Source organism: Mesoplodon bidens, assembly GCF_964165515.1.
Source record: "Mesoplodon bidens genome assembly, chromosome: 13".
Classification (NCBI taxonomy): Eukaryota; Metazoa; Chordata; class Mammalia; order Artiodactyla; family Ziphiidae; genus Mesoplodon; species Mesoplodon bidens.
In genome coordinates, this window is record NC_138169.1 from 65,076,146 (window position 1) to 65,090,167 (window position 14,022).

A 14,022-nucleotide genomic window follows, 5' to 3' on the forward strand; every position below is an offset into this window, starting at 1 on the left:
TAATTGAAGAGGGTCCTCCAGTAAAGCTTGTATAAATACAGTGTACCCCATTTTATACAAGACCATATGAAAGTTCTACATAAGTGCCCCAGGGAAGGTGGCATTCATTCATGTATTCACCATGGTGCCAGTAGGCTGGGGCCGCCGGTGATCTTGTGGGTGGGACCAGTCCTCTAGAGCACCGGCCTGGGTTATTCCTGGGGAGGGAAGACCTTTGAGGTGCAAGGCTTTGTTCTGTCACCTTTGTCACTTTGTTCAGCTGATTTCTGGCCTCCCACTGGGGTCTGCCAGCCTCAGGCCCAAGAGAACACAGGCAGAACTCCTCCATCCTTCCCCAGCACACCACCTGGTCACCAGGCTCTCTGCTAAATCCCTCCACCTTCCCTAACCTGAGCTTCCTACACCCTCCTCCCGTGCAAACCAACTCCACTGGACCCTCTCTGCCAAGACTGGGGGCCCCATGAGGAGACGGACCAGAGCAGCCTTGCTTGTCCTGGCTCACTCGGCCCTGAGCCAAAGTGTCAGGATGATGGGAGAAATGCTGCTGCTGCCGATGATGATGATGCTGATGATGATGACGCCAACGATGGCAGTGACAACACCAGGGATACTTGCTGAGGTGTGCTGCATACCAGGCACTGTTCTACGTTCTTTACACGTTTATCAACACATTTAATCCTCACAGGGACTCCATTTTATGGGTGTGGAAACTGAGGCACATAGAGGTTAGGTCACCTGTTCAAGGTCACATCGCCATCAGGAGGAAGAGCCAGGAGCTGAGAGTTCACAGTGTGGCTCCAGATCCCAGGCTTTTAACGACGATGATATTTATATACGTACATACATAGGTAGTAATTTGGAGGCGATAGATGGATGGACACAGTGGTCAGAGCAGTGGCTTCATTAGAAGCCCTGAGGGGTCCCGCGTGCCCCTGGGCCACACGGAGTCCTGGCAGAGAGCTAGGACTCCAGGCCCGAGGCTGGGTCACCAGGGCAGCTCCCGTCTGCTGCAGCCGTGTGGCCGGGAGGGGGGTGGGCAGGCCAGGATGCAGGTCAGAGCCCAGGACTCTGGGGCCCAGACAGGGGAGGCTGGCACCTTCTGAGCTCGTGGAAGGCCAAGTGTCCCGACAGCTCCCTCGGCCCGGCCTCAGAGCTCAGCTCCCCATCCAGGCTCGGCTTCCTTCCATTGTCTCCACGGGGCACGCCCAGTGTGTTCCTGTGGTGACCTGAGGCCGGAGGGAGGGAAGGGGCCAGCCCGGAGCTGGGTGAGGGTGGGAGAGGGGAAATGAGAGGGGAAGACTTGCTGTTTTTCCTTGTTTGTGTTTTGTATTAAAGAAAGCAAATAATGCCCTTTGAGAAAACCATTAAACAAAGCACATCCTAAGGCAGCAGAGGCCCATTGTGCCTGCCTGAGCCAGAATCCATTCATGCCTTCTTGGCCCAATTGTTGGAACCAAGAGACAGGGTGTGAGAGAGGGACTGACAGTATAAATAATATAAATTAAATTAAATTAAATTTGAAATGTGCCCTTCCCTCCCTGGACTCAATAGGAGTCTCGGCCAAGCGCCTGAAAGGCCAAGGTCCCCGTGTCCTTCTGAGCCTGTTGTCCTCCCCGTGCCCAACCCAGGAAGCACCTCAAGACTGGCCGGGCTGCCCATGTCCAGGGCTGCTTAGCCCTGTGGTTGGGGGCTAAGCCCTGAGAAGGCAGCCCAGCAGGCTGCTCCGCTAGGAGCCCAGATCCAGAGGGCTGCGTGTGCCCTTGCCGTGGAGGGGGCCTGGGCTTCTGTCTCCCTGTCTGTAAAGTGCGTGGGGGGCGGGTACTAAATGGGCTCTCACTGTGCCCTCTCCAGCACACTGGGCCCTGTCACACCCTCTGACCCTGTGCACACCCAGGGCCTTGTGGGCGGCATGGGGGCCATGCTCAGTCTGTGGACTCTGCATCAGGACCCATACCCAGAAGTCCCAGGCCCAAGCCAGGCCTCCAGGCCTAAGACCCTCAACCCCTCCCACCCCACCCCAGCCTGCCCATAACGGAATGGCAGTGCTTTCCCATGTCCTACCAGAACACACTTCTCTGGGGGGAGGGAAATGGTAAGAAGAGAGCTGGCCATCAGCCCAACTTCTGCGAATAATTCTGCCTGTGGCCCGGCATTTGCAAGATCAACCCTGCATTATGAATAGAGGGTCTCTCCGACCTTGATATAAATATATACAGAGTTGTTATCATGCTGACAATATGCAAAAGACCATCTTCAGGATTTTCCCCAGTTAAAAGTTTAAAAAAGCATTTAGCTATTTGCATGTTTCCTCTAAATATACCCCAGAAGTATAAGTAACAAAGATCTTGGGTAAAAATTGCATGAGGCATCCTGGACTAGTATGAGGAGACCTGGGTTCTGGCACATTCCCTCTGCATGAGGCTCAGGATTTGCAAGGAGGCTGCATCTCCTTGGTCCTCTCAACAGCTCATAGAAGATATTAACATTCCCATTGTGTTAGGAAGCTTGATGTTAGAGGGCTAACTTGTCCTCCATCAGCCAGTGATTCCAGGATCTCATTCTCTGCTGGACCTTGAACTGTCTCATCCACCCCTCTGGACCTGAGTGTTCTCATCTGTAATTTGAGTGACTGGATGTGACAAATTCTAGGGACCCCTTTGTGTCCCCAGTGTTCTTTGATTCTATAATTCCAGCGTTATCACCTGGTGGGAAACTCATTAACTCTGGTGTTCTCCATTTTTCAGCCTGGATTTGGTGGTCAGAGTCTAGCCTTTCCAAACTCTCGATTTCGTTTTGTCATAGGTGTTGTTGTAGTTAGTTCAGACCCAGAAGTTCTTTGCTCTCTTCCAGAAGATTTACTGACAGTCCTCTCTTCCTCCCCCAAACACACAGGGCTACCACCCGATGCCCCACGAGGTGGAGATTGCTCACACGAAGAAGCTGTTCCGGAGGAGAAGAAATGACCGAAGGTAGGAGACTCTCCGTCGCCAGCTTTGGGTTTTCTCCGCCTCTGCCGGCCCTTCTGGAGCTACAGTCCTGTCCTGTGTTTGGCTTTTCCTGGTCATCAGCCGATGCAGCGAGAGGCGACGTAGGCTCAGTGGGCTGGTGACCAGGGGTGGCGGTGGCTGCCCGCCTCTTGGTTGGCCCTGGGATTGGATCTATTCAGGAGTCCAGGGCAGGTTTGGCAGTTCAGGAAGAGAAAAGCTCTTTCCCCTGACCATGCAACAACAGTAGCGGTCCTCAGGGGACCAGGACCTGCCGACGTGTGTTTTGAGACACAGCCTCCAGGAGGCTCTGGAGCTCACAGTTCCAGGACTGTCTTTCCTCTGCCCTGTCCTGGGAGCCGTCCCTGGCCCGTGCTGGGTTCTGCTGTGACAACGACACACAGATCAGCAACTGCACTGCTGCTTCTCTCGAATGCCTGGGGACTTGGGGCTCACTTAAACTAAAGCAGAAACCAGGAGCTCCCCTGGCATCCAGCAGAGGGCTGGGTGACAGCAAGGGGCCAGAAAAAGTGCCTGGGATAGCCCTGGATAGGAACAAACAACTGAGGTTGGGCGTCTGGGAGGCTGAGCCTTTGTTTCCTTAAAGGTTGTCTGACAGGGAAAGGTCTTCAAGGTGTATTCCAGATGGAAGAGTCCAGATGCAGAACAGTGTTTTAGTATGTGGCCATTTGTGCAAAAGCAGGGTTAGAGTATCTGTTTGTTTGTTTGTTAGAATGTGCATAAATGATTTCTGGATGGAAATGAGAGAGGGAGCAGAGAGGAAGAGAAAGAGGGAAGCGAGGAAGGGAGGGAGGGACGGAGGGACGGAGGAAGGAAGGCTTCTGCTTGAAGAATTAAACTGAGGTTCTCCTCCACAGGGAATTTCTTCTTAGTTAAAGGTGATGGCTTGTGCTTTTACCTTTAATGAACAGAGCATGTTCTCAGAGAGCCAGAAAAAAGCCCAGTCAACATGCTTCCTCAGAATACTGGCAACGCGTCTTCTTGTGCAGCTTCCTGGAGACCAGGGCTGCCCAGGGTCCCCGATCCCTCCCTCCACACGCGGGCCCTGAACGAGGCGTGTTGGGTGGTGGCTGCAACTCAGGGTGGATGGAGGACCAGGCCCCCGGACTGTCATCAGCTGGTGGATTTAGTGGAACCAAAACGGCCCCAGAGGACAGTGGGTGTACAGCCATGTGGGAGGAAGGCAGTCCGGGCTTAGAAACCACCAGGCACTTCGTGTAGTGGAGTCAAAAGGGGAAAACTGGGCTTCCCTGGTGGCGCAGTGGTTGAGAGTCTGCCTGCGGATGCAGGGGACACGGGTTCGTGCCCCGGTCCGGGAAGATCCCACATTCCGCGGAGCGGCTGGGCCCGTGAGCCATGGCCGCTGAGCCTGCGCGTCCGGAGCCTGTGCTCCGCAACGGGAGAGGCCACAACAGTGAGAGGCCCGCGTACCGCCAAAAAAAAAAAAAGAGGGGGGTGGAAACTGAGCAGGGAGAGTTGGACCAAGCCTATTCCTGGCCTGCCCAGCGTGTAGTCATTGCCCTGTGTGCGCTGCCTTCTTGTTGTGCCTGATTGCTGGGTTCCCCGCAGAGAGAAGTAGGGAGCACCCCCTAAAGGAGGCATGGGGTTCACGGGGGACTGGGGAGGTGTCCGGAGGCTCGCTGTCGCTCCTCCCCTGCCCTGTGGTCCCCAGAGTGTGTGTGGAGGTGGGGGGAGTCCCCGAGCTTCCGTAGGAGAAGTCACCCTGTGGGCCCAGACAAGGGCAGGCTGCTCTCAGCGTCCAGATCAGCCGCGCCTCCGCTTGTGGGCCAGGTCACCTCACTCACCAGGAGCCCCTGGACAGTGCAGGTCTCCGGAAAGCAGCGGGGTGACCCAGGAATGTAGGAAAAGTAGCGTGACATGCAGGCACCGGGAAGCCGGCCTTCCGCTGAGCCCCGCTCGTGTTAACAAATGCCCAGTTAGGTCAGCACACCTCGCAAAGGATGTGGACCCGGGACTGGGTCCAAAGCAAGGCAATAAAGATGATTAAAGGGATGGAAAGTATGTCCTGTGAGGAGAGGCTGACGGGCCAGGGCCAGGGAAGAGGAGGCTGCGGGAAGGGACGTTCATGCCAGTAAACTCCTGAAAGATTTATACAGAGCGCCGAGGCGCAGCCGCCCACCTTCCCCGGGACCCGAACTGCAGGAAATCAGCTGAAATGAAAGGAGAGAGTGTTCCTCTGGACCAAAGACAGACTCAGGCAACAAACCTCTTGACCATCAGGGGCTCGGACTCTGCCATTCAGCGTGGCAGACACACGTTGAGCCTGTGCTGTGTGCCGGTCAGGGCCCCACCTTTACTCACAATCTGGAATACGGTGCAGGCCAACACTCAGCCGTCACAGAGTCCCCAGGCAATGGGGACTTTCAGGAGAAGAGCAGGCAGCCGGACACTTTAAGGACCTCTTTGTCGGAAAGCAGGCAGCCAGCACCAGCGGCCTCCCGAGTCCTCCTTGGTGGAGTGTGTGATTCTGGCATTTGAGGAATGGCTACAGAATATTATCCAGTCAACCCTAACCTTCCAGCTGATGATAGACAGTCACGGCCTTGCTGAGCCCCAAACCTTTATATTTGACCTTGATAGTTAACACTTTTGTACAGCAGGTTAAGCTTCCTAGTAGTAGTGAGGCTTGCGTTCCCTGGTGGCAGAGGGGGAGGTGACCAGAATCAGATGCGGTGGCCAAGGGCGCAGCCAGCATCTATCTGTGTCATGCCTCTGATCTCTCCCCCTCTGCTGCAAGGGAGAAAAGGTGCTGTTTCCCCTTTTAACAGATGGAATCGCTGAGGCCAGGGACACTAGCCAACGTTGTTCAGCTAAGTAGCAGAGCTGAACTCGCCCCTGCTGACTGCAGCTCTCAGCCTTTTCTGACTCCACAGCCTCAGGTGGACCTTTGACCTAGAAAAAGCCAAGAGCAGGGAGCTGGTGGCTGCATAATTAGGAGGGTGGCTGCAGTGTCACGTGAAGCGAGGTGGCCCGCTCCATCCCCCTGGTCTCTCTGAGGCTCTCCCGGAAGGCCTGCAGGGGTCTGTGGCCTTCCGTCTGACTGCAGAGGACCTGGTGTCTGATAGCTGCAAGCTCTCAGCAGCTCGGCAGGTTGCTGAACCTGGGGGTCTGTGCTACCCCACGGCCTGCAGCAGGAATTTCTAAACTGGGCGCTAGAGCCCTAGTCTTGACGGAAGCCTAGATTATATCGTAGTTCCCGGTGGCCTCTTGAGGTCTTGAGTGTGCCCTTACTGCTTTTATTCTCTGATGTCTGAGGCATAGGCCGTGGAATTAGATGCCGGATGTGAATGCCACCTTTCCTACTCATTAACTCCATGATTTTGGCAAATTACTCTCTACCTTGAAAACTTTATTTCCTCTTCTGTAAAATGGGTTCATTAATTGGGAGGCTTAACCAAGCTCATCCTTGTAAGGCACCGGGAAATGGCCTTAGCACCAACTAAGATCACAGGGGGATCCGAGGTGCTCAGAAAACACTGTAAGGTGACAGTGGAGTGCAGATGTCTGCGGTGGCAGGGTGCAGGGGCGGGGCTATTGTCCCAAATCCCCATGAGTGCCGGGTTTGCTTGAGCCCAGGGAACTTTCCTTGCATCACCTCCAGGGGCAGGGCACCCAGGGTCAATTGGTCCTTCTCACGGATCAACTTTTACAGCTTTGCTCCCTCTGTCGGGGCTGGCAGGGAAGGAGGGCCCCTCTAGGGCAGCCATCTGCAGACTCTGCTTCCACATTCTGTGTGCTGCTTCGAGGGCCTCTGTGTCTAAAATTGAGTTGTGGGCGTCTTTTCCTCATTTTGCAAAAAAAAAAAAAAAAAGGTTAAGCTCGTGAACAGTTCAAAAGTTTTCTCCCTGGGCTTCCCTGGTGGCGCAGTGGTTGAGAATCTGCCTGCTAATGCAGGGGACACAGGTTCGAGCCCTGGTCTGGGAGGATCCCACATGCCACGGAGCAACTGGGCCCATGAGCCACAACTACTGAGCCTGCACATCTGGAGCCTGTGCTCTGCAACATGAGAGGCCCATGCACCACGATGAAGAGTGGCCCCCACTTGCCACAGCTAGAGAAAGCCCTCGCACAGAAACGAAGACCCAACACAGCAAAAATAAATAAATTAATTAATAAAACTCCTACCCGGGCTTCCCTGGTGGCACAGTGGTTGAGAGTCTGCCTGCCGTTGCAGGGGACACGGGTTCGTGCCCCGGTCCGGGAAGATCCCACATGCTGTGGAGCGGCTGGGCCCGTGAGCCATGGCTGCTGAGCCTGCGCGTCCGGAGCCTGTGCTCCGCAGTGGGAGAGGCCACGACAGTGAGAGGCCCGCGTACCGCAAAAAAAAAAAAAAAAAAAAAAAAAAAAAAAAAACTCCTACCCCCAACATCTTAAAAAAAAAAAAGTTTTCTCCTTTAAAATGGTCTCAAAACATGGACAACTGGTAACGACTTGTTTATTTTGCGAACCTAATCGAGGATGTTTGCTGATTTCAGACAAAATTATGCATTTCATGATACGAACGTACTAAATGAGTATTTCATGCATTCCTGGAAGAGCAGCATGCCTCCGGTTGCACTGTCCCCGCCCAAGCCAAGAGACCTGCCGACTGGAAGGGGGTCTGCTGAGGTTCGTCTTCTGCCCTGAGCCCCTTACCCTCAGGATGCAGGGCAGAGGGGCAAACTGCAGGGCAGAGTCCTGGCCATGCTGTGACCCACTGCCTGTGTTGACCTTGAGTGAGGTATCACGTCTGGGGGGATGCAGGGATTTTCTCTCTTCCCTCCACCCCTGCTCCATTTGAAGAGATGGACATCTGAGGCCACGAATGAAGGTCATGGTCTGTGCTCCCTGGGAAGCAGAGTCTGGGATGGAGATTATTGAGCAGGACACTTACTAAGGAGCACCCTTGGGGTCACGGGGAGGGAGGGGAACAGGACTGGGCAGAAGGAGGGGGTGCACTGCAGCGCAGTCGGGGTGGGGAGTTCTGATTCTACGGGAAGTTCTCAAGTTGGGGTGACTCTTTAGAGTTGTCCCAAGATGGAGAGAAGGGGCAGGTCTTTGTATCCCTGTGTCTGCTCTAGTCATCAGATGGGGAGTGCCTTGACCTTGAGCCGGCAGCTCTCTGCCCCAGACAACTTCTGAGGGCTGCATGCCACAGCGCATCCAGCAGCCAGGGGCGCGTGTGTCATTTCTGAGCAGGGCCCTGGGTGGCACATCGGCGAACACCACAGTGAAGCCCTCTTTAACTCTCCAACTAGGATTGATGGAGCAGTGCTCTGGGCTACATTCCATGCTGCAGAGAAACCAGAGAAGTGCCAGGCGTGGTCCCTCGTCTCAAGGGCCTGAGGTAGAGCTTGCGCAACTGGCCTCAGAAGCCACTGGGACGTGGTGCACGACTAGGCAGCATCCATGTGTTCCCGCGAGGAGGTTCTAAGAAAGGAACCAGTGACAGTGGTTACAGAATGCTTCCTGAGGAGGTGGGCACTGAGTTAGCCATGAGTCACGAGGGGTATCTGGAGGGGAGATGGGAGGACATTAGGGTGAGACTGTGAAAGCCTCAGTGAAACAGATGTGGGACCCAGGGATTCCCACCGCCCCGGATGTCGCTCCGACAAAACTCCCTAGAAACAGAGCCGGATGGGTGGAGCTCACTGCTGCCGCTACCCGCAACTGAACTAAAGAGAAGGGAAAAGCTGGAGCTCCTGGCTCCTGACGGGGCCCAGCCCAGACGTTAGAAGTCCCAGTAGACCCCGCAGGCTCCAGAGCTGGCCTCCTAACGGTGAGAGTGGGGCAGCTAATGGAAGCATTAGAGGTCCATCGCACGATGCCCGTGCGGCTGGGGAGACAGCATAGCCATTCTCCAAATTAATTTGTTTCATTAAGTGAGGTCTCAGAACGGTTAATTTACTCCATGTGCAAAGCAGATTTGAAAAGAAGGAAAGAATGGCACAGTCATCGCCAGCTAGTATCAGATGGCTCTGCTGGGCGAGAGGCAGGAGAGCAAGCTGTCCCCACATCTGAGTGCCACCCCCTCCCTGGGTCCCCAGATGGTGCAGTCGGGCCACAGCCTGGACGCTGCAGGGTGAGCAGAGCCCCCAGCAGCTCTTGCTGCCTCTGTCCTATGATCGACCATGACAGTGGCTTGCTGTCCTCTAACCGTAGAACCAATTTACAATCTCATTTCTCCATCTCCTCCTCTGCCACCGTGTGCCCAAACCCTCCCTGGGTGCCAGGCTCTTTCCCTGGGGACAACGTTAGAGTCGGCCATCAGATTTGATTTTGCAAGCTTTCTGTGACATCATCTAGGTCACTGATAAAAATGAACAGGGCATCTGGAATTAATGGTGATGGGTATGCAATTTTGGGAAGATACTAAATAACCCTGGATTTTGTGATTTAAAAGGGTAGATTTTGTGGTAAAAGTGAATTAATTATATCTCAAATTTTTTTAAAGTTTTTTTTTAATGGATAAGGCAGACCCCAGGATGGAGTGATGGGGCAAGCCTCTGTAAACACTCCTTAATCTTGGTGTTTGCAGGGTTCCCCAAGTGTATCAGGAGAGTAACCCTTTCAAGGACGTAGATTTGGTCTGGCCCTGACTTGGTCTGTGTGACTGTGTGCTAGCTATTAGTGGTTACATCTTTTCTTCCAGATCATTGGCTTGGCAGTCTCCTTAGGGGAGATGATATCTATATTTTTCTGATTTTAAAAAATTGGAACTGTATACACATAGCTGCAGTCTCTAGCACTTTGTTCCTCAGAAGTGGTCAGGGGCTATTTATGACCTCACGTGCAAAGCTATCTTTTTCTGGACCGTGTTGTTCCATCCCTTGGGCAAGAAGATGAGCCCTCAGAGTGCCTGTCTCTCTCCCGGGATTTCCTCCGAGGCCCTCGGCAACGTACTGAGGATGCTGTAGTGGGGTCTACCTTTCCGGGTCCAGCACATGTTCTCTGACAGAAGGCAGACCTTTCTCTCAGCGGCCCTCTTAACTTTACATCATCCTCCCCATCTGCAGACTCATGGTTGCCTCTTCCTTCTCACTCTAAATACAAAAGCTTAATTTTAGAATTGTCATGAATGCCCGCTGAGCGCACTCCTCGACACACTCTGACAGCTCTACCCCACCCTTTGATGGCCATCACTGGCTACAGGAGACCCCTCATTCCCTTCTAGAATTCACCTTACCCTCCTCCTCTTCACGCTGTGCTCATGGGCAGGGACCCTGGGGGATGCCAGTGCCACGTTAAAATCTCGTCTCTAAGTCACAGTTGCTTTCTGGGACTTGCCATGCCCTTTAGCGCCTCACACCACTCCTGCAGTCACGGACTCCTTCAGGGACGAAGATGACTAAGCCCCAGACCTTGCCCACCAGGAAATGATCAGAAATTCATCTAGTTCAGAATCCAGATCCATCCATCCATCGGCTCATTCACAGGAGTCGTTAAGGTAGCCCTTTGGGAAGTACAGTCAATCCTCATTACTCATGGGTTCTATATTTGCAAATTTGCCTCTCGTTAAAATGATTTGTTTTGTGTGATTTAGTCAATACAGTGCTTTCACAGTCATTCATGGACACTCCCAGAGCGGTGAAACACTCGAGTCACCTGACACACATGTTCCCAGCTGAGGTTGAACCAGGAGACCTCTGCCTTCTTGCTCCAGCTCTCATATTGTAAAGTAGTGTCTTTCCGTGATCTATTTAGTGCCGTGTTTTTTGCGTTGATGTGCTTTTCATGGGTGAATTTGCAGTTTAAAATGGCCCCTAAGCATAGCACTGAAGTGCTGTCTATGTTCCAAAGTACAGGGAGGCTGTGAAGTGCCTTATGGAGAAAATACATGCGTTAGATGAGCTTCGTTCTGGCCAGAGGGATAGTGCTGTTGGCGGTGAGCTCAATGTTAATGAATCAACAATATATATTAAATAAGGTGTCCTTAAACCAAAACACAGATAAAGCGGGGTTACCTTTGATCAACTGGAGAAAATGTGACTGGAGGCTCGCAGGAACCTAACCCTGTCTTTCTTCTGGGAGCAGTGGTTCAGGGTGCAGTGTGGTTACACAGTTATATAGAGCATGACTACTGTGAATAATGAAATTGGACTGTGCTTACCCTTTAAAACAGGGGGAGAGGTGCTGAAGATAAAGGACTATGTTGTGAGTGATGGGGTTTTAGGCCGAGTAGTTTATCTTGTCCGAGTGGTGGTAGCAGAGATGGGGAGATAGAAGGAGGGAGCGGGAGACCCTTCCTCCACGGTTGTCGCCTGGCTTGGGTCGCACTGAGGGGACCGCTGCTTCATTCGCCCTATCCTGGGATGACACCATCCCCAAGCCCTCCAGACGGCTCAGCCCTGAAGTGACCATTATTGTCATCCTGTCATCAGGAGCCCAGGGAACAGTGAGACAGATTATACTCCCGTTGCCTGCGGTTTGTCTTTATATCCCAGCAAGGAAATTGCCCTCATTAAGTCCCTGCTAAAGATAGATAAGAAAATGGGACAGGCAAACCCCTACCTGGCAGGCAGCCCTGTCAGATTCTAAGCAAAATGAGTCAGATAGGAATTATTTTTAGGTTCCTTCTCCTCCTCCCCCACACCCACCCCCAAGCTCTCTTGGAAGGAAGAACAGCTCATTTCTTTTTTTTTTTTTTTTTTTTTTTTTTTTTTGCGGTACGCGGGCCTCTCACTGTCATGGCCTCTCCTGTTGCGGAGCACAGGCTCCGGACGTGCAGCCTCCGCGGCATGTGGGATCTTCCCGGACCGGGGCACGAACCCGCGTCCCCTGCATTGGCAGGCGGACTCTCAACCACTGCGCCACCAGGAAAGCCCGCAGCTCATTTCTTGAAGCCAGATGTCCAGGTCTGTGTTTGATTGACATGAAGGGCCTTGGTATGCCTAGAGAAGACCCTGGCCTTTGTACGAGCCGTGACGGCCGGATCATCCTTTGGACAATGCCCACCTCACCTGGCACTCATGGGCAGAACAGGCTGCCGAGAGCGCTCTGAAGGCTGGCCGACGACTCACCCTTTCCTGCCCCTCTTTCCTGGCACGTGCTCCATGCTCAGAACCTGCTCTCAGCATCACGCTTCATGGGAAAGTAAACCAGTCCCTGGGGTCCCTCTCCCGGGGAAGGACCAGCAAGTCCACGGGCCCAGGGCCCACATCTGTGCATGGCCGTCTTGTGCCTTTTGGCAGAGCTCCTGGTGCTGGGCCAGCCTGCCCTCCCAGTCTGTGCCCACTGCTGGGAAGCTGAGAGCTGCTCCTTCTTGCTTGCTCTCTGCTCCTCTTTTCAGCTACTGGGGTTCATCCAGACCCCTTAAGCCCTAGACAGCAAAGGAGGGAGACCTGGGGGCAAGGAAGCTGACAGAAGAGGAAGCAAGGGTGCATACCTAGTGGCTTGGAGCAGCAGGAGGGGTGCTAACTAGGAAAGTGGCCGTAGAGAGATAAATGCCATCTCCACCGGGTCTGTGCCTGGGACAGGAAGTAGAATGGACGCCAGGAACCAGCCACCTGAGTTGGTTTAATTACACCTCCTCAGATGTCTTAGTCTCTCTTTCTGAAATGCTGGACATTTGGACATTTGGGTTGGCTCACAAATGTTATTCCCAACCCTCTCTCCCCTGCTAGAGCATATGGACACAAGCAACTCCAAGGGCCCCAAGTGACCGGGCCTCTGGTGCCAAGTCTGCACAGCCTTTGCCGGGGGCCACCAGCATGGTGGGTACCGGGGCCTAGGCCAGGCTCACTTGGGTTCTGGACCAGTTCATCCCTCACCAGCCGGGGGAACTTGAGGCGATCTTGAGGCGATAAGGACCCTTGCCAAGCTCATTCTTCTTTTTGTCCCCAAGGACACTGACATGCCCCCTGCAGGGATGCCAGTAGGTGAGGGGTGATGGCAGGTACACGAGAGGGCCCAGCCCCAAGCCCAGCTCTAAGTACAGAAGCATGGGTCCCCTCCTTCCTGACGTTTGCTCCTGGGACCCCTCCATCTTGGGCCGTGTGCAGGGAAAGAAAGAAGATTGGGCCAGCAGTTATGGAGTCTGGGTTTCCATCCTTGCGTGGCCCAAGGCAATTCCCTTACACTTTTGGAGCTAATACTTTCAAATGTATTGGGGTGAGTGCGGGGTTAAAGTTGACAGAGAACCCTCCCCAGGAATATTCCATTCTTTAGCCGTGGGCTGGAAAGACAGACAGAGACACTCCAGAGGCCAGTTGGAGCTTTCAGTGCAAATAACTAGCTCCCTTGTACCTTCATCCCAGCCCATTCACCCTCTCCAGAAAGTTCCAGAAAGCTGGGCCGTGTCTGCTGCTCCTGTGTACATCTTTTGGGACCAATCTGGTCTAGGTCTGTACCGTGGCCTGGGTACCCAACCATGCCTGGCTGAGCCTCCGTACTCCCAGCATTCTGGCTACCCACATGGGACCACCTTACCCGTAGGGTGGGCTGTGCGTACTGTTGGCTCTAGGCCCTTTTTGATAGGCCCATGGGCAAGCCTGGCTCACCCTGAGTCCTGCCCGGAAATGACTCGGCGATTTAACAAGCACTTCTAGAATGCTCACCGTGTTCGGGACACACTGAGCCCTTTGCAAATATCAGCTTGTACAATCTTCCCAACAGCCTAGGAAGGAGATGCTGTTTTTATTTCCATTTTACAGATGAGGAAAGTAGTTTGCGCAGAGAAGGGGGGTAACTCCCCCAAAGTCGCCGAGCTGGGAGGTAGCTGAGCCAGGCTGCAGACTCAAGCCGCCTGGCTCAGAGCCTGGGCCCCTAACCGGTTCTCTGCTGGAAAACTCTGTCCACTCTTTGGCATGCTCGGCCCCCCTCTTCTGGGTCCCTCGCCAATTCCTACCTACACCCCCAAGTAAACCCCTGATTAACTGTGCTAGGGGCGATACAGGCAGCATGGGGGCCTCCATTTTCAAAAGGACTGAGGAAGGGGCTAGTGCCTCATTCAAAGGAATGAACAAATGGTGAGATTTCAGACACGACCCACCCTCTGCCCTCTGCGCCCCTGCACCAG

General features: G+C 53.7%; 1 protein-coding gene across 9 annotated transcripts in view; it reads left to right on the forward strand.

Moving 5' to 3' along the window:
- CTIF (cap binding complex dependent translation initiation factor) overlaps nt 1-14,022 on the forward strand; it is a 313,399-nt gene that overhangs the window by 162,652 nt on the left and 136,725 nt on the right. For all 9 annotated transcript variants that reach the window (XM_081253060.1, XM_081253061.1, XM_081253059.1 and 6 more), the window contains one exon: nt 2,893-2,969. In XM_081253060.1, the coding sequence (XP_081109186.1) occupies nt 2,893-2,969 (77 nt within the window). The remainder of the gene's footprint in view (nt 1-2,892; nt 2,970-14,022) is intronic.